Here is an 18404-nt window from a genome sequence, read left to right on the forward strand (position 1 = left end):
AGTGAGAAGAGAGAAAAAGGGCGGAAGTGAGCATGATTCCCTTGTCTGACTGTAATGCATGTAATGTACAGTATAGTAGTGCTAATGCCTATTCACTAGGGATTATTTTTTTAATCATTTTTTAAAGCTAACATTAAGGATGATGGCAGATTCATTCATTATATAACAATCTTCTATACATTAAATTAGGATTTCATAAAAATGTTTATTGATTAATTTATGACATTGTTTTAAAATTTTCAAAATGCTGATATCCTGATATGTTTCTTTGCAATGTGAAAATTAGTTGAAGTCATATTTAAAAAGATAATATCTAAGCCTGAAAAATGTAGATATCCTTGTTTGATTTTTAAGTTGATCACATAACTAATAGACTTGATGTAAGTTCTTTCCATGTTTAAATTCCCTTAAGATATATTTGAGAAGAAAAAATTGATGTCAGTTATTAGGATTTATATATTTATGACAAAATCATGGTCCTTACACATTCTAGATGAAGAAGTAATATTGTTAGATGTGAGTTATGAAGTGGAAGTGATCCTATCGTTGTGCATGGGACTTGGACTTTTTTAATTTTCTGAGTGACTTGGAGAAATATCGGGACAGTGGTGTTCTGGGAACTGGGATCAACTTTCCAACAACGGCAAGAGGCCAGCTGTTGCAATTAAATCAATCAGCTGGTTAGCTAGCAAAGTAATAATTGCATATGAAATGAGGGTAGAACTTTAACTCACCTTAAAAACCCAATACAAAGAGAGGCAAGCCACAACTTCCAGCTAAGCCTCACCGTGGTTGTGAATTTTCCAAGGAACTCGATGATGATTATCTAACGATTGTTAACGCATTAGTCTCAGAAATATTGTAACACATTACTTAACAAGAGGATTCACCTGAAGCACAAATGTCATTCCAACAATTCCCATGAAAAGACGGTTCTTAGTCACTCCCTGGAACACATTCATCTCTTCTGGTTTTCGAGCATTGAACTCGTTGAATATCTGAGTTGAAGCATTGTAAAACTACTCTTCAATAAGAATTCAATGAATTAAAAACTTACATTATTGCAACGGGAGAACAAAGGGGGGTTCAATCCGTCAACCCCAGACAAGAAAAAATTTACGTACTTGGCTAAAGACGAATGCGTTGAAAATTAAAGTATTCTTCACTTGTATGGTATGGACTGTGGAATCCTCATTACGTAGAATACTTTCACCACAGAAGTTAAGAATCAGAAGAACAATGACTTGATAGAGGGCCTGCAATGGCAAACTATATATAATTAAATGGTAGGATCTAAACAGCCCTATATTTCTCTGATGATCTTAACAAATCTCTCTATAGAATTAAAACATATTTTTACCTGCACGAGCAAGTTCCTCCACATGATATTTGTTATAAGAGGTTCCCTGAAGCCAAACATAAGATCGTAGTAAGCCGAGTGTTTGCAATGAAAATGAGCATAAAATGATAATGTGACGCATGCATTTGAATCAATCAAACCAAACCTTCGGCCAACTGGTGATCTGTGCATAAGGCTGTCTGTTGGAGGTTCCGTAGCCAGCGCAAGAGCTCCAAGTGTGTCCATGATAAGGTTGACCCACAAAAGCTGTACCAAACAAAGAGCATTTAGATAGGAAACCAGTATTTATGACTCATAGATCCATGTTCTTTACTGCTTTTTTTAGTGCCGTTCTTCAACTGTATTTTTATTAAATTAGTGTACATCATTGAAAGAAAATGTTATGAGAAAATTATTAGAGAATCCAAATTCGACTCTATATGTAATTTGAATCATACAACTTCAAATAATAAAATATTCAACTAAATTAGAGAAGAAAGAGGGCACCATACCTGTACAGCATTTAAGGGAACATCACCAGAAGATATTGATGCAACAACATTTATTACAAGAGCCGCAACATTAACAGTGAGCTGGAACTGAATAAATTTCTGGATATTTGCATATACAGAACGACCCCAACGAACAACCTACACAAAGTGAACAACAGACCTTATATAATTTATAAATCAGACCAATCCACTAATGCCTCTGTCCAAGCGAAATAAATTTATCACTTCTTAAGCCAAAATCAAATTACATCGATGGCCTGTTTACTGCCCATGGTAAATTAATTACAGTCAATTATTTTCTTGCAGAAAAGGTAAAATGAACACAGATGATAAAGTAATGATAAAAATAAATTAATAGATAAGCCTAGTTTTATCAATTTTAAATTTATTTTTATATAAATTGTAGTTTTAAAGGGGGTTTCTATATTGTAAACAGTTATTAATAAATTTCTAAAATTCATTTGATTTTTCATTAAGTTATCAATAACACTAAATGACATACCGATGATTCATGATTGTCTACATTAATTTAGTCTAATAAGTCGTAGCCCAGTAAGGAGCTATTTAACCATTTATAGGAATTGATTAAAAATCTAACAGTTTTAGAAAGCTATTGAACAATAAAAGCTAGAGAAACCATGGCTAAAAATGTATATGACTTCATAGTTGAGCATGTGAAATCATTTACCAGTGGCAGACACAAAAAAAAATGCAATAATACATTCTCTTAAATCTCACAGGAAGAAACACTCTAAGATATCATAACCAATAGATTAGGAGTGGAACAATATAAGAGAGTTTAACAACATTTTCGATCTAAAACTTTAAAACAATAAGATTTTGGGTCTTTTCTCGTAATGTTGCTCAACTTGCCCATTTTATATAGTGTAGGACTCCAATTCAAAGTAACTCCTTGATAAATAATAAGTTTACCTTTACTACTGATGCAAAGTTATCATCCAAGATAATAATATCTGAACTTTCTTTTGCAACTTCTGTTCCTTGGATGCCCATAGAAAGGCCGATATCTGCCTAAATAACAAAATAGTAGAACACAATATCAACTATAATAAAGAAATTAACATAATTGATGTCAAATTATTTTTAGCCTAGAGAGACCTGTTTATATCCAAGAAGTATACAGACCTCATGAAGTGCAGGAGCATCATTGGTGCCATCTCCTGTGACAGCAACAACTTCACCACCTTTACGTAGTGCTTGCACAAGCATCAACTTGTCATTAGGAGAAGACCTCCCCATAACCTATATGTATATATTAAACAGTATATATTAAACATGCGGGGCATTTGTTCTAGTATGGGAAACTAGCTTGGACAATTGAAAGACTGGTAGAGAATTAATAATATTATCGAATATTTATTTAAGGAACGAATATCATAAGGAATCACAATGAAAGAACAATACTGTTATTTTTTTTGCAACTTGTTCCCTTTCGATTTCAGATAGTTCACGGAATGACTTCCCTTCAATTATATTTGGCTCAACAGCCTCTTCAGTAGACGTCAGTATTCCACACTCCAAAGCTATTGCTTTTGCTGTTTGAAGATTGTCACCGGTAACCATGCGTACCTGTTATTTAGTTCATTTCGTATATATCGGATTGCATTGATTTTATATTTTGGAATATGGGTAAACACTCACAAAAGTTTTAAAATCAGAACCTCCATGAATAACATTATCATTTCAATGAACAGAAAATCTAAATATGAAAATACCTTGCTATTGAATCAATATAAAAACTATACTCCTCATCAAACATAAAATTATACATTACCTTAACGCCAGCTTCAGTGCATACTTTCACAGCTTCCTTGACTCCAGGGCGACAAGGATCCTGAGATTATTCAGATTAATGTAGTTACATGAAGGATTAAGGACAATAGTTTTAAGGACAAAAGTAAGCGCCAGAGCATACAGTTCGTATAACAATAATATGACAATACCATGTTAAAATGTTTATATAAGAATACTTTCACCCTAGAAAATTGCAATCTTCATTAAAATGTAATATTTAAGCAGGCAACCTATCAAGTGAGAATATGAGAATAACTCAATCATTTAATCATACTTTCACCACTTACTCTCACTATATATATATATATATATATATATATATGTGTGTGTGTGTGTGTGTGTGTTTCTGTGTGTGTGTGTGTGTGTGTTTCTGTGTGTGTGTGTGAGAGAGAGAGAGATATTGAAACTAAATCATGATCGTCTTATGAAAAGTATGGAAGATCATTACTAAAGAGCGTCTACTACTTGTTTACATGTGTTTGTCTTAACCGTATTAATAATTTTCTGATATTCTTTTCCTTAGTTTTATATATGGAGAACACACAACTCCAAGTGTGTGTGCAATATATGTTGTGTTGACATGTACCCTCTTTATAGAACTTTCTCTTATAATACAACTGTTTTCTTTCATTTTTATTCTTGTGTTTTTCTTTTCATTGTTGAATGAACCCAACAATGCGTTATGAGCATATTTATCAGGGAACAAGTCTTTCTTGTTGCCCTATTTATTCAGACAAATGCAATATAGGACAAAAACAAATTTCATCAACTATAATATAGCACATTTTTAACAGTGATCTTTTATTTGCGTTCTACCTTTATTCCAACGATAGCAAGCAAGACCAACTCGTGTTCTGGTAAGGACCACTGGTTTAATTCCTCCTCATTAGATGGAACTTTTTCGATATCATACGATCTATATGCAATGGCAACACAACGCAAGCTCTGTGCAGCCATGTCTTCGATACCATTCTTGAAGAATATCTGGAAAATAGTGCGAATATTATCAACTGCTACCAACTGCTACCAGTCGCTAAATTTTTGGAAAAATAATGGTACCCAATGTATACTTGCATAAGTTGGCATTGGAGTGGCTTCAAAAAGACTCATTGACATGGATAAGGTGACTCGGTGTGGTAGCATTATATATGATTTTAAACTTTGGTCAGCTATTAACCAAAAGAAAATGTCTTCTTTTTAATCACCACTGGTTCAGTTCAATGATCGTAATTCCCTCAGTAAAGTTTATATCACATGAAGCTGTTGTTACAAACCTTCTCTTCTTCAATAGATTTCAAGTGACCATCAGAATCAAGATATTGAGTACATGTTCCTAGAACTATCTCCGCAGCTCCTTTCCAATGTACATGTACTACATTGTCCGGCTGCCAAGCAAATTACATTAGTATTTCTGATTATCATATTAAAGATAATGAAAAACACTCAACTGATATGATTCAACACAAACAATGATTAAATAGATTCAAAATGAGAAGTAAAGATTGAAAAAACATGGGATCGATATTTATGTATCACAATACATGCAAAAAAGAAGAAGCGATGAGTTGAAAAATAACTGTATCAAATGATTACCAGTTTCACAGCAACACCACCTCTCTTTTTCGCAGAGTTGAAGGGGAAGACATGGAGAATTGTTGAATTTGATCTAATAAAATCAAAATTCATCCCCAACTGCGACGAGGATTCAAAAGATAAGTTGATCACCTTCAAACCCATTACCAATCAAAGACAAATAAAAAAATGGAGTGTACCTTCACTGCCCAAGAAAGAATTGCCTTCTCTGTAGGAGATCCTGACACCTCCATCTCTCCACCATCCTACCAAAGGAAATGCATACACACAGAATATACTAATAAATAGATATCAACACCAATAACGGGTCTTTTTGAGAGAATTCACCGGGGAGATACAACACTATTAAAACACAAATCATATCCACAGAGGATATTGACACAATTTTTAATCCAAAACTTAAGATAATGGAACAATGGGTTTATAGGTCTTCTACCTTATATGTTGTTTAACTTTCTTATTTCTAACCAATGTAAAACTTATACTGAAACTTGCAATCTCAACAATAAATAACCATCAATTTTATTACCATTCACAGGAAGATCAGTGTGATCTCATAGTAGTGAAAACAAATCAGTAAACCAAGCATCTTTAGTGTAGCTTATAAAAGGTGTTTGGTTCATATTGGTCAATACAAAAGAAACTGGCCACAATCACAGTACAATACCCAACTAGTCTTAGACATATTAATCATAACTCCAATTTTAAGAGAGTAACTTAAGAAGGGCTTTATCTGCTTCAGCTGATAATATGTCCCATGGGCAGTATATGTCAGTGCTTGCAAACGAACAGTCATGTGACTGTTAGTGTTTTACCCAATTCTAAACCTTTAAATCCTACATATAAATACGTAGACTCTTTGCTTCTGGTCTTGTTATGTTATCTAAATTCAATGAGCGTAATGGAAAATATATTAACCGAGATTTGATTTAATTTGTAAACCAAATCTTTTGCTTAAAAATTTTTAAAAATTACATGGATTTCATTGTTTTGTTCTATTAAATCTGATAAAATGTTACAGAAATTAGTATAATTTTAAAATAATAATATAAATTGACCAACTTACCCATAAAAGCTAGTTAATAAAATAAAATATTTAAAATATACATTTCTTTTTTAAATTTATTTGAATTCTATTTCTATAGTAAATTCCAAATACATAATTTAATTTATAAATTTAATAAACTTACTTCATGCTAGATTATATGAAACTATGTCTGACAGCAAAAATATTAAGTTGCAAAATAATAAATATAAATTGACCAATTTACCCATAAAAGCTAGTTAATAAAATAAAATATTTAAAATATACATTTCTTTTTTAAATTTATTTGAATTCTATTTCTATAGTAAATTCCAAATACATAATTTAATTTATAAATTTAATAAACTTACTTCATGCTAGATTATATGAAACTATGTCTGACAGCAAAAATATTAAGTTGCATAGATGTAGGGGTACACTGTAGGTTCTAGGTATAAGAACAAGCAGGAGATTTTCCAAAAATCCGAGGGATAATATACGAAAGATCACATCATTAAAAGAGAACTGTAGACATTATTGTCAACTAAAAAGGCATACCTTAGGCACAAAAACATTGCCAGTCGTATTTTGTGCAATACCCTCATTTATCAGAGAGAGAACTTCCGGATTCACTTTTGTCAAGTCATCTGGTTGATTTAGTTTCTTCCTCCCAACATATGCCTCTACTACAGTCATCTATAATCCAAAAATTTGTAATCAAATACTGATAATTCAAGGATTCAGGTAAAATGAAGTAGGAAAATGCAGATACAGGTGTTCTGGCCCCAGAACCCACCTCATTTAAGGTCAGCGTTCCAGTCTTATCACTGCAAATTGTTGTAGCAGATCCCATAGTTTCGCACGCTGACAACCTTCGCACCTGCATAATAGTTATAAAAGAACAAAAAGAGCAAATTATTAAAAACTTTAGAAGATACTGTGGTGACTGTTGGAACACAAAAAGATACTTGCCAAAGCTTTGTCTGCCATCATTTTCCGCATCGAATATGCCAAACTATCATGAGTGTGGCCAAGGAAGAAAATTACACAGATTAGAATGAAACATCATGCAGCTTAGTTTTGGCTATATCTTGTGTTGTACAATGAAATAGTTATCAGCATTTACTTACGTTAACATAACTGCTAAAGGTAGACCTTCGGGCACTGCAACCACCACAATTGTTACCTGCATGGCTATATAATTAGTTGAAAAAACTACTACAAAAGATGTTTCTAAACAAAATTCAGAATTCACACTCACTGCAATGGTAAAAATTTTGATGACTCCGTCTATTATTTCACTAGTACTGGTCTCTCCAGCAACAAATTGTACTTTTCCATCTAAATCTTTCGTGTAGCCAGAGAAGTATCTAGCATTCCAAAATTATTACATAACTAGTTAAAGTTAGCACCGATCTTGTATTAGTAAGTTCAGAACAGCAAAAGAGCAGCTGGTGTTTACCTTCCTACGAGGACAGCAAGGACACAAACAGCTACAGTAAGCCCCACTATGCCAATAAAAGTAGCCACTCCATTCAAACGAACCTATTAAACGTCCCTAAAAATTTGTTAAGTTTAAATGTGATACCAGTTTTTCTTTAAGGTACATCTAAGGAACAGTTATTGATTTTAGATACGGGTGAGAGGAACCTGTAATGGAGTCTCTTCTCCAGTATCCTCTGAGATAGTTGCCATCAACAGTCCCCACTCGGTATTTATACCAACACCAGTTACCTACAGATGACATTATAGAATGAATCAGGGTAGTAGCATTCTGAAAATATTTATTTCACGTGCAAAATATATGCCACTAGAATCATGATAAAGGTGTAAAACAAACTTCTACATATCCATAAGGAGCATGAATGGCAAAATGACAATTAAATTTCAATCAATAAATAATTGATACGAAAGACTTAAATTTATTGCAGCAAAAAGACACAAACAATCTAATGGAATATTAATAAAAAGAAAAAAAATAGTAAAAAAAGTTGAAACCAATGAAAAATTAATTTTATATTTTAGCAAACAAAAAAATGTTACCAATTATACTTCTGTTGATCAATGTAATTGTTAAAATTATGAAAACTAAGGTATTGAGGGAGGAAAAGGTGAGAATAAAATTTATTTGCAGTGTATTGACGTGTGTTATTCAATGTCACATAAAGACAACAATGTAATCCTTATTTAAAGTTGTTCTACAATTTTAATCATAATAACATAAGATTTTTATTTTTTTACGAAAAGAAGGATAAGTAAAAACTTATCCTGAGATAAGAAGGAAAAGAAAATTTTGGCAACCAAAACAAATAGTGATGGAAATTATACCAAAATTGCCCCTCAAACTCAGAACGAGCTGGTGGAACCAACTTGAGTTTAAAAACCAATGTACGAAAGCACGCAAGGTCAAATAGGATTGGTAGAGATGTCGTGAGACTGCACGAGGGAAATTTGGATTCTCTCCGGTGTTGTTCCTTCAAAACACTTTGATATGCACGCTTTAAAATATATTAAACACTTTTTATAAAATATCAACTTAAGTGTATTTTGACGGCTCACGAGAGAGACAACCAAAAACAAGCAGAAAACCTGGACTGGCATGAGAGATAAAGAGAAGTCAAAATACATTTGGAAGTGGAGACAGGGCCATACTATACATGAGAGGGTTAGACTTATTTGGATCAGAGTGTGTAACAAAGTCAAATCATATAAGCTAACAAAACTGCCCATCTACTAAAAGATGGGATAAAACAAAGCAAGTTTTGAAACGCCAAGCTCAAGCAGAGCCAAGCTACAGAAGAAAAAGGTCAAAGTACATGTAACAGAACCAATATGCAAAATAAGGTTGAAATAGAACCATTCTGTGGAAAGAAGTTGGACTGTGGCAACAACGCATTGCGAAATAGTTTCCTGAAACTGAACTGAAAGTGACAAAAACTCACAAATGAGAGATCACAGTCCAGTGATAATTAAGATTCATAACTCGCAATGATAGAAGGAAGGAATTATTCTCAAGATAGATACAATAACTCTAGTACTACATCTAAACGATGAGGAATTGAATTGGTGAATATTATTCAAGGCGATGTAAATGATAAAAATAATAATCCTTGTTTATGATTGTACTAGACTCATAATCCTGATTACATAAGAAAATAAATCATAGGATAAGAAAATCAAGAAATTAATCCTGAGAGTTACTAAGGAAAATAGAAATATGACAATCACACCAAATAATAACGTTAGTATGGAAATATGGTAACATAATCAACAAGGTAACGCAATCAGCCCTCTTATAATCAGCTGGTATGGCCAGACATCACCAATTTAAAGAAAATATCAACATGCATGCTGCATAAAATCATAATGTAGCATGTGAACTAACTTCTCAAAGCAGAAAGTTTTCACGCTTACGTCAACCTATACTCTGCCCATCAAATAACACACAGACTTGCATAAAAGGGTGTAATACCACATCATACCAGCATAGCGCCAATTCCATCTACTACTTTGCAACCAGACATCAAAAAAGGTGCTTTATGATCCTTGTGAATCTGCAAAACGTTCATTGCTTAAAAATAATAAGTATTAAAAAACTAATAGTTAGGTCATTAGAAGGTATGAACAACATACAATCTTGCTTTCACCAGTCATACTGGATTCATCAATGGCAAGAGAGTGACCAGTGATAACAACTCCATCGGCGGGAACCTGACGACATCCATAGAGTCATTTTTTTCCATTTACGACTCGGATTAAGTAACACACGTTTTAATTATATTCAACGAATCAAGACCAATTCTATATCCACTTTAAAACAAAAAGACCTTAAATTTTGAGATAAACAAAATGAAATAATGTTACAACACAAGAATCACAAAAATCTACATATGAAGTTGTAGGTATGTTACAGGAACGAAGAATCTGCAAAAGAACGCTTTTGGATGCGTGACCAATGCGAGCCTGCCAAAGATTAAAAGGTGAAAAAGACTTAGCCAGAGTGGTATTGTTAACAGAGGAAGCAGAGACAGGTTGCAAAGGTGGAAAGGCGTAGATACCATCTTTAAGACTTCCTTGAAGAAGGAGCTCCTTCGTTACCTGGTGTTTCACATTGCCAAAATCAGGAAAGAATTCAAAATACACATTGTTGTCTCTTGCAAATTTTGAGACACTAAGAAGATTTTTGTTGAGATGTGGAACATGTAAAAGATTACGCAAGATAAACTGAGATTTAGGAGAAGAAGAGGAAAGAACAGAAGAACCAGTATGAGTTATGGATAAACCTGAGCCATTTCCTAGTTTGATTTGTTCACTACCATTGTAAGAAGACTTTGATGAAAAATTTGATGGATCGTTATTAACATAGTGCGAAGCCCCGCTATCCCAGAACCACAGAGAATCAAGAACGGTGCAAGAAACAGATAGATGATCATCAATCTCAGTATTGGAAGAAGGAACCTGGGAATTGTGGAGTTGAGGTTGAGGCTGAAAATCGTGGTTGAAAAGATGCTGATCAATATATATATATATATATATATATATATATATAATATTTGTATTGTTGTGTACTCGTGGAGGTTGAAGAAAATTGCCAAGATTGACTAGAATTGGACCGATACATGTTAGAGCGACCTCCACGAGCGGCTGGGTTTCTGGAATTGGTGCGTCCAGAACGAGTATTGGATCTTGCGCGGTTTGTGTTGTTCCAAGAAGCAGAACTGGCATGAGTTTGAATGACTGGATCAAGATGTTTATGCTTCTCAAGACGTTCTTCCTGAGCAAGAAGGAAGGCTTCGATTTCATCAATGGAGTAGGGATCAAGACGAGAAAGAATTGACGTGACAAAAGCGTCATATTCATCAGACAATCCATCCAAGATTGCTTCAACATGATCTTCATCTGTACTTTTAATCTCCATAAGATAAGTGGATATGTTTCGATCTTTCTTGGCAGTCTTTAATTGTATTTTGAGTTTTTTGATTTTGCCCCTAGATTGGCTAGCGTAATATGTAGATAGTTTCTTCCAAATGGTAGCAGAGATATGCAAACCTACCATTTTTGTAAGCATGGTGTTTGGCATAGAACCAAGGTACTTTGGGTTGACGTTTCCAGTGGCAGCATCAGCGAATGTGAGAAAACGTGGAGAAATATCAGACCCATCAAGAAATTTCAAGATCTTGAGGCCTTTAATGGTAGCTAATACTTGGTGTTGCCAGACAAGGTAGTTTTCTTCATCTAACTTGATGGAAACAGGGGTGGTGAAGGTGCAAGGAGTGAATGTGGGGTGGGTGGAAAAAAAATCTGATGGAGTTACAACGGAAGCGGAATTTTCGAAGCCATGGTTCAGAAGTGAGTTCTTGAGACCATGTTGAGAGAGAGAAAGAGAGAGAGAGAGAGAGAGAGTGAGAGAGAGTGAGAGAGAGAGAGAGAGTGAGAGAGAGAGAGAGAGAGAAATGTTCTATTATTGAGTGACTGATACTGAAGAGAGAAAGGAAATAAATAGAGTTCATGCAGGCATGATAACCGAAACGGTTAAACAGATAATAGCGCTCTGTTAACAAAAATCAATTCTACTATACCCACTTCAAACCAAACAGACCTTTATTTAGAAAAAAAAACAAAATGAAATATTTTTCAAAATCACCTGATCTCCTATTTTAAGAGGCACTAGATCACCAACAACAACATCAAATATCGATATTTGTATTGTTCTGCCACCTCTAATGACCTGTAATGAGTTCAAGAGCACATGCTCAGTTTAACTTCCACAAAATTAATGTTTAGAAGCATAATGGTGCATACCTCTAATTTTATGTTCTCTTTTTCTGCATTCAAGTTCTGAAACTGCAGAGATTGCCGATAATCACTTACAGCTGGCAGAAAAAAAAGACAAGTAAAAATATGTAGTTATCTTTTTACATCCTAGTCTAATTTTTTTATTTATTATTAGTGAAAACATGTGTATTTCATTGTTTTTTACTATATTTAAAATTTATTAAATTATGAAATAATTATTAATTATTAAATAAAAATAATAATTTTTATTATTTTTATTAAAAAATAAATAAATAACTTTTATAACTTTTTATTATGTAAATAATTTTCTATTATAAATAATTATTTGAATTTAAAAGAGTTACTCAAAAAGAAAATTAAAAAAATATTTTTTTAATTTGAATGATTACTTAAATTTAAAAATTAGTTAATAAAAAGATAAAATTGAAAAAAAATATTTACTTAAATTAGAAAAATAGTTATTTAAAAGGTCAAATTAAAAAAATTTATGAACATGTTTATTAATGGATAGATATTTCTTTCTAAAATTTATTTTAATATGAATAATTATAAATGAAAGATATTAAAAATACATAAATTGTAATAAATAATAATTAAATGATATTAAAATACTTTTTCACTGAAGTTATGAAAGCTTGTAATGATTAAAGGGTTTTATTTTATAATAGATAAATAATAATATTAAAGTAAAATCTCATGTACTTATAAATAGTTTAGGTTTCAGAAATAATAATGTTAAAAAAATCATATTTATTTATAAATAAGTTAGATCTTAGATTATACTATGTTTTTTTATATTCGGATATCTCATTATCACCAAAATACAAATATATTATTATAAAAAGATTATTTCAAAAAAGTATTACTTGATTTGAAAGAAAAAAAAACTACTATATCTCATATTGCTTTTCATCAAAATCTTAAATTTAAATTTGGTTCTAGTAATTAATATTAGAACTATTATTATGATTAATCAAAATTATTTCTTTATTATAATATTTTATGTAATTATTATGTGTTTTTAATTAAAATAAAATCATATATGTATCTCTTTTGATTATTACGGAAAAATGGCCCAAATATTATGTTCTCGGTAGATGTAACAGTTAATTAGTGACGTTGGCATATTAAAGAAAGTGTTAATTTCCAACTGAATATATCCAACCCGAGGCTTAGCCCACATACATGGACAAGTATTTGTTTGCGGAGATTGGAGATTAAATTCATCCAAGCCAAAAGAATCTGTTAACGAAATTACCTGTAACTATGATGACAAGAAAAACAGCTAAAGCAATGCTTCCTCCGTCGTACCACCCTTCTTCCAGGCCCTGGTGATTGCCAAAAAAAAACGAAAAAGATGAACATTCTTCAAATAAAATATCAATATCAATCATAATGAGAAGCATTACAGTGCACCAAGCACCCTGGAGAAACACAAATTTCCTAATAACATTTCAAATGTTTTTCTTTAATAATTATGTAATATAATTTATGCTGAAAATGATAAACTTTGGTTTTCTATCAAAGCTATAGAGGTATTGATTTCCATCATACCACCACTGACACTTAAACACTATAATAGTACTAAGATACTTAATGGAAAGTTTATGACTTCTCTTCTATGTTTTACAAAGTGAAAGTAATTTTTTTTAGAATTACTTTTGTGCTTTTTTTTTTCTAGGTTACTTTCATTCTTAAAATGTTTTAAAGAAATTATTTTTGAATAAGTAGTCTGTCTATCTTAGTATTCATATATTGATTATTATAAAGATCTTCGAAATAAAAACTATAATATAAAATTAAAAGGGCTAAAATACAAAAAATAAGATCTCTCAAAAAAATACTAAAATACATGAAATATCATATCCCTAAAATTAAAAATATCATGTGTATCAGATATATTTAATAGTAAAAATTATTTCTATCATTTATGACTAATTAATCTTATCCTATAGTACTCCCTTTCAAGGTGAGGCATGGATAGTTAAAATTTAAGCTGCTTTTTGTCAAGTATTTTAGTCGAGATATTTGCATATAGTTTTAGTATCACATGTTTGCATAAAAAAATAACAATCTAATTCTATGTGTTTTGTACGCTCATAAAAAATTTGGATTTGAGACAATATGAAAACTAGATTGACAAGCACAATACAGTTTAATGGGTATGGAGCGGATAACACCAAGATCCTATACTCTAGAAGAGTTTAGAAGTAACAACTATCATGTATAGAAATTCAACGAGGAACAAGAAATGATATGTTGCTTCTTAGATTTCCACAAGACATGAGATTGTTCGAGTGTAATAAAATAACTAGTGATGAACCGTCAAGTAACATGACGACTCGCCCAATCGTAGGCACACTAAACACAAACGGAAATATCACAAGAAGAACTAAGAAGGAGGTCCTGCTTGATATTACTCTTGATATAGTGCATCACACACAAACACTCACCATAATGTTCTTATAGGAGGGGATGTTGGAGAAATTGAGAAAGTGAATGGAAGGCAAAACTTATCTCAAGGCAAGTGATGGTAAGATAGACAAGACAGCCTACAAGTCGTCGATGACAGGAATTATCATTATAGGCCTGATCACGTACAATAGTTAATTTATGATTTTGATCCATGGAAAATGCAACTCGTTTTAAGCCACGTTCACTTAAAATATCCATAGTAAATTTGCGTAGACTAAAAAATAAATCAAAAGAACGACGAGCAAATTCAATACTGTAAAGTATTTAAGTTTGCATCTTTCACTGGCAAGGAATTAATTCCCTTCTTGCCAAAAGTGAGAAGAGTAATAATCCAATTATGATTATTCTCTTCAACTTGAATTTTAAGTTTCATAGTCTGTTGCCAAAGTGCATCCTTCATCACCTCTTTAAATGACATGGTTCAATAGTACTATTGACAGCTACTGAGAATTTTTTTTGTTATATATAAAAAATATTGTTGGTAACAAAATTCTCTGGGATGTAGGAAATACGTGAGGAAAAATTGAAAATAATATATATAGAAGAGGGTGTAATAGTATGACATTGATAGTCTTTCAAATAAGTTAGTTTTCGATGAGTTCTACTCATGCTATAGAGAGACAACAATGATAGAGACAAATGGTGAGAAGAACTTCCCTCTCACCCAACTCCAGGTCCCGTAGGAATATAATATCCAAAGATGGGACACCAGAATCATATAAATGAAATAATTAGCTTTCGAATACATAATATATTAATAAAAATAATTATGACGAATTCACATTACCTTGCTATCTCTCTGCAGTATGTCAGGCTCAAGTATGGCCGTTCATATTATATTTACTTGTGATGGTAATTATTTAAATCTGACAAACTTGGTCAGATTTATTAAATTTTTCCACTAAGTTTATCTCCTATCAAAAGAATGCCTCAAACAGCCTAAGCTAAAAAAAACGTTGCTCTTGTTACCTAATTTCTGGTATAATTGAGCAGAATTGAATTTACTTGTAGCTGTTCATAGATATCTCATTCCTTTTCTCTCCACCTATGGGTTTTTAAAAAGTAATACTGTCTTTACTTATATTTCTCACTTGTTACTATTTCGTTGGGGTGATTTAAATCAACCAAACTTCATATTTTTCCTCTGAAAAAGGAACCTATTACCTGTGCTCAAATTACTGTTTTGATGTATGAGAATTAGAAAATGAGGGTGTTGGTCTCACCTCTGTTTTTATTCCAAGTACCAATGACACCACAGCTGCTATAATCAATATTATAAGGGTAACATCTTGCCAAGATTCCCATAGAAAACCCCTGTAAAACGAACATGGAGAATTAATAGCAGCACAGCAACTAATTGATCAACTGTAATTTGAAATAAAAATGGATGATAAAGAATGCACCCAGAAACTTTTTCCCTTTTTCCGAGGATATGTATTGGTTCCAAATGCATTCTTCCTCTTTAATATATCAACCTCATCTCCACTAATCCCTCTATCGGGAATTGATTTGAGTAAATTTGATAAGCCTTTAACCTGAATAAGACAGAATGAAAGTATATTAGCAAAGCAGATGACTTCATCAAAATGTATAAGGTGACTGGCTCGGCAACGTTGAAGTAGACTTGCCCCTCCATATTGTTGTAAAGCAGAAATATTCTGATTCTTAGCCATTGAAACAAGTTCTTCGAGCCCAATTGTGTACTCACCAACTGAAGTTGGGGCCGGCGCTGCTGCTTTTGGCAAGATTGTTACCGTATATAAAATCCAAAATATTATTAAGTGACTACGTGATTGTATGAAATTAAAACTGTGGATTATGAGAGAGTATACTCACACATACATTCATGCATACATACCTAGTTCCCGTTCACCAGCCAACCTGAAAAGCAAAGCTGCCTAATGCAAGAATTGAAATGATAAGAAAAAACAAAGAGAGTGAGTTAGAATTGGGAACGACATTGGTTGATAAACATTGTGACCTACTCTGATGACTTGAGCGTGGGATCTAATCATGTGTTTCTTTTCCTTTTTCTCGTCTTCCTTTTTCAAGTCAAGAGTGTATCTAAAGCGCCTGGACGCATTGAGCACGAAGGATGCTTCCTGAAAATAACGAATGAATAGATTAAGAGTGAGGGATGGAATACTACTACGTGGGAGATGTGAGGAGATAGATGCGCACTCTCCAACGCTTGAGGGACTCGGTAGGTGCATTTTTTGTACTCGTAATATCAAAAGGATCGTCGGGATCAGCGACCAAGTCGTCATCGTCGTCGTTGTTGACGGCGACAGCGACAGTGACGGCATGATGGCCATTGGAGGAAGAGGTTGAACCACGCGAGGTGGAGCTCATCGTGTTGCTCCTTCTACTCGTCTCTCTCTATCTTACCTTTGCCTTCACAATCACTGTTCAATTGAATCCAATTCCCTCTGGAACGACGAATGCAGGCTTGCTGTGCGTGGTACCGTCCTTCCTTCCCCTTCTCTGATTCCAACCCATTCCAATGATTCTCTCTCTCCCCCTGTTTCCCAATTCCTATTGTTGGCCAATACTATTGCTAGCATTGCATCATCTCCATGATCATTCACATCCGTACATTACCTCTCCAATTTCTTCTAAATATAGAATCATCAATACAATTTAATCTATAAATTACGCTCTCCGTTCTCGCATCATGTTACTCTCAAAACCATTAATTAAATAAAATTGTGGAACAGAAGAGAAGATTAAACATCTTCCCAGTTTCGATCATACTACTTCCTGATGAGAGCAAGTATCCATTTGTGGAAGAGAAGAGAATGAATGAGTGTATGTAACGGACAAAAATTGAATCCCACACCAAACACGCCCTTTCCATTCTATTAATACACAAAAATAAAATTAAATAATTATATATTTTATTAGTTAACAGAATCATGAGTATTTTATTCGTTTTAAAAATTATGCTTGATATTTGTTTGGTGTTCTTTATTCTAAGAGATTAGTGGAAGTGATTTTATTGATGAGGTAACTATTAAAAATTGAAAACCATGAATATGTCAAAGTAAAGTTGCTACACATATGTCTAACATTTTTTCCAACTTAGTAATTTTAAATATTGTAATTTTATATATATTTAATTAAGTTTTAATTCTTTGATTTTGATATTTTTAATTGAATTTATAAATACTATGTTGCTTATTTAATATTAAAAAGGTTCATATTTTTCAATTGAATTTCTTGTGTTTATTTTATTTGTTAACTAGTTATTATATTGTCTTATCATCTTATTGTCTCCATATATAATTTTGTATGTTAATATTATACTAGGTTAAAATCTTAATTTGGTTCTTTTATTTTCATTAAAAATTTAATTCAATTACACTCTTCATCTTTATTTGGTTCATTTTAACTTTTTAAAATATCCAATTAGATATTTTTATTACATTGACGTTAAAATTTTTTTGTAATTTATATATTAAATCACTAGTTCTACAAAATAAAATTAGCTTAAATATTTTAAGTAAAGTGATTTGATATATTAATTTTAACAAAAATCAAAGACTAATCCAATGAATAGAATCTAATTAAATATTTTTTTAAATAAAAGATTAAATTGAACAAATAAAAGTTAGATATCTAATTGAATTTTGTATAAAAATTAGAAGAATAAAAAATATTTTAACCGACAACTAATTGTTTCTATTTCATTTTAAACCGCTTCATATTTTCTAAAAATTCAAACATGAAAAATATCCCATATACTTACAAATAAAAAGAAATGAACTTCTAAAAAAGATAGTATGTTTTCTAACCTTTTCTAATAATCCCTATTTTGCTCTTTATTTTTAATTTCTCTCTTTTATCATAT

General features: G+C 32.1%; 1 protein-coding gene across 6 annotated transcripts; it reads right to left on the bottom strand.

The window, feature by feature from the left end:
- Nucleotides 1–311: 311 nt before the first annotated feature.
- Nucleotides 312–17369, bottom strand: LOC114183119 (calcium-transporting ATPase 9, plasma membrane-type-like). Of its 6 annotated transcripts, XM_028070013.1 has the most exons (33): nt 16736–17369; nt 16540–16656; nt 16413–16452; nt 16183–16286; nt 15956–16089; nt 15778–15868; nt 13338–13407; nt 12086–12156; nt 11928–12011; nt 9917–9994; nt 9766–9837; nt 7934–8017; nt 7746–7828; nt 7545–7653; nt 7414–7469; nt 7256–7298; nt 7080–7163; nt 6842–6979; nt 5439–5504; nt 5260–5358; nt 4941–5051; nt 4483–4650; nt 3647–3706; nt 3277–3441; nt 2998–3114; nt 2785–2883; nt 1852–1989; nt 1506–1606; nt 1361–1406; nt 1125–1256; nt 891–998; nt 735–826; nt 445–655 (listed from the first exon to the last, which is right to left on the bottom strand). In XM_028070013.1, the coding sequence occupies exons 1-33, from the start codon at nt 16904–16906 to the stop codon at nt 541–543; spliced, it is 3246 nt and encodes a 1081-aa protein (XP_027925814.1). In that variant the 5' UTR covers nt 16907–17369; the 3' UTR covers nt 445–540. The 6 variants fall into 6 exon arrangements, with proteins under 6 accessions (XP_027925813.1, XP_027925814.1, XP_027925812.1 ...); XM_028070011.1 differs by lacking the exons at nt 16183–16286; nt 16413–16452; nt 16540–16656; nt 16736–17369 and having other exon boundaries at nt 15958–16084; XM_028070010.1 differs by lacking the exons at nt 16183–16286; nt 16413–16452; nt 16540–16656; nt 16736–17369 and having other exon boundaries at nt 891–1019; nt 15958–16084.
- Between the last annotated feature and the right edge of the window lie 1035 nt (nt 17370–18404).

The sequence above is a fragment of the Vigna unguiculata genome, chromosome 5 (assembly GCF_004118075.2).
Source record: "Vigna unguiculata cultivar IT97K-499-35 chromosome 5, ASM411807v1, whole genome shotgun sequence".
Lineage (NCBI taxonomy): Eukaryota > Viridiplantae > Streptophyta > Magnoliopsida > Fabales > Fabaceae > Vigna > Vigna unguiculata.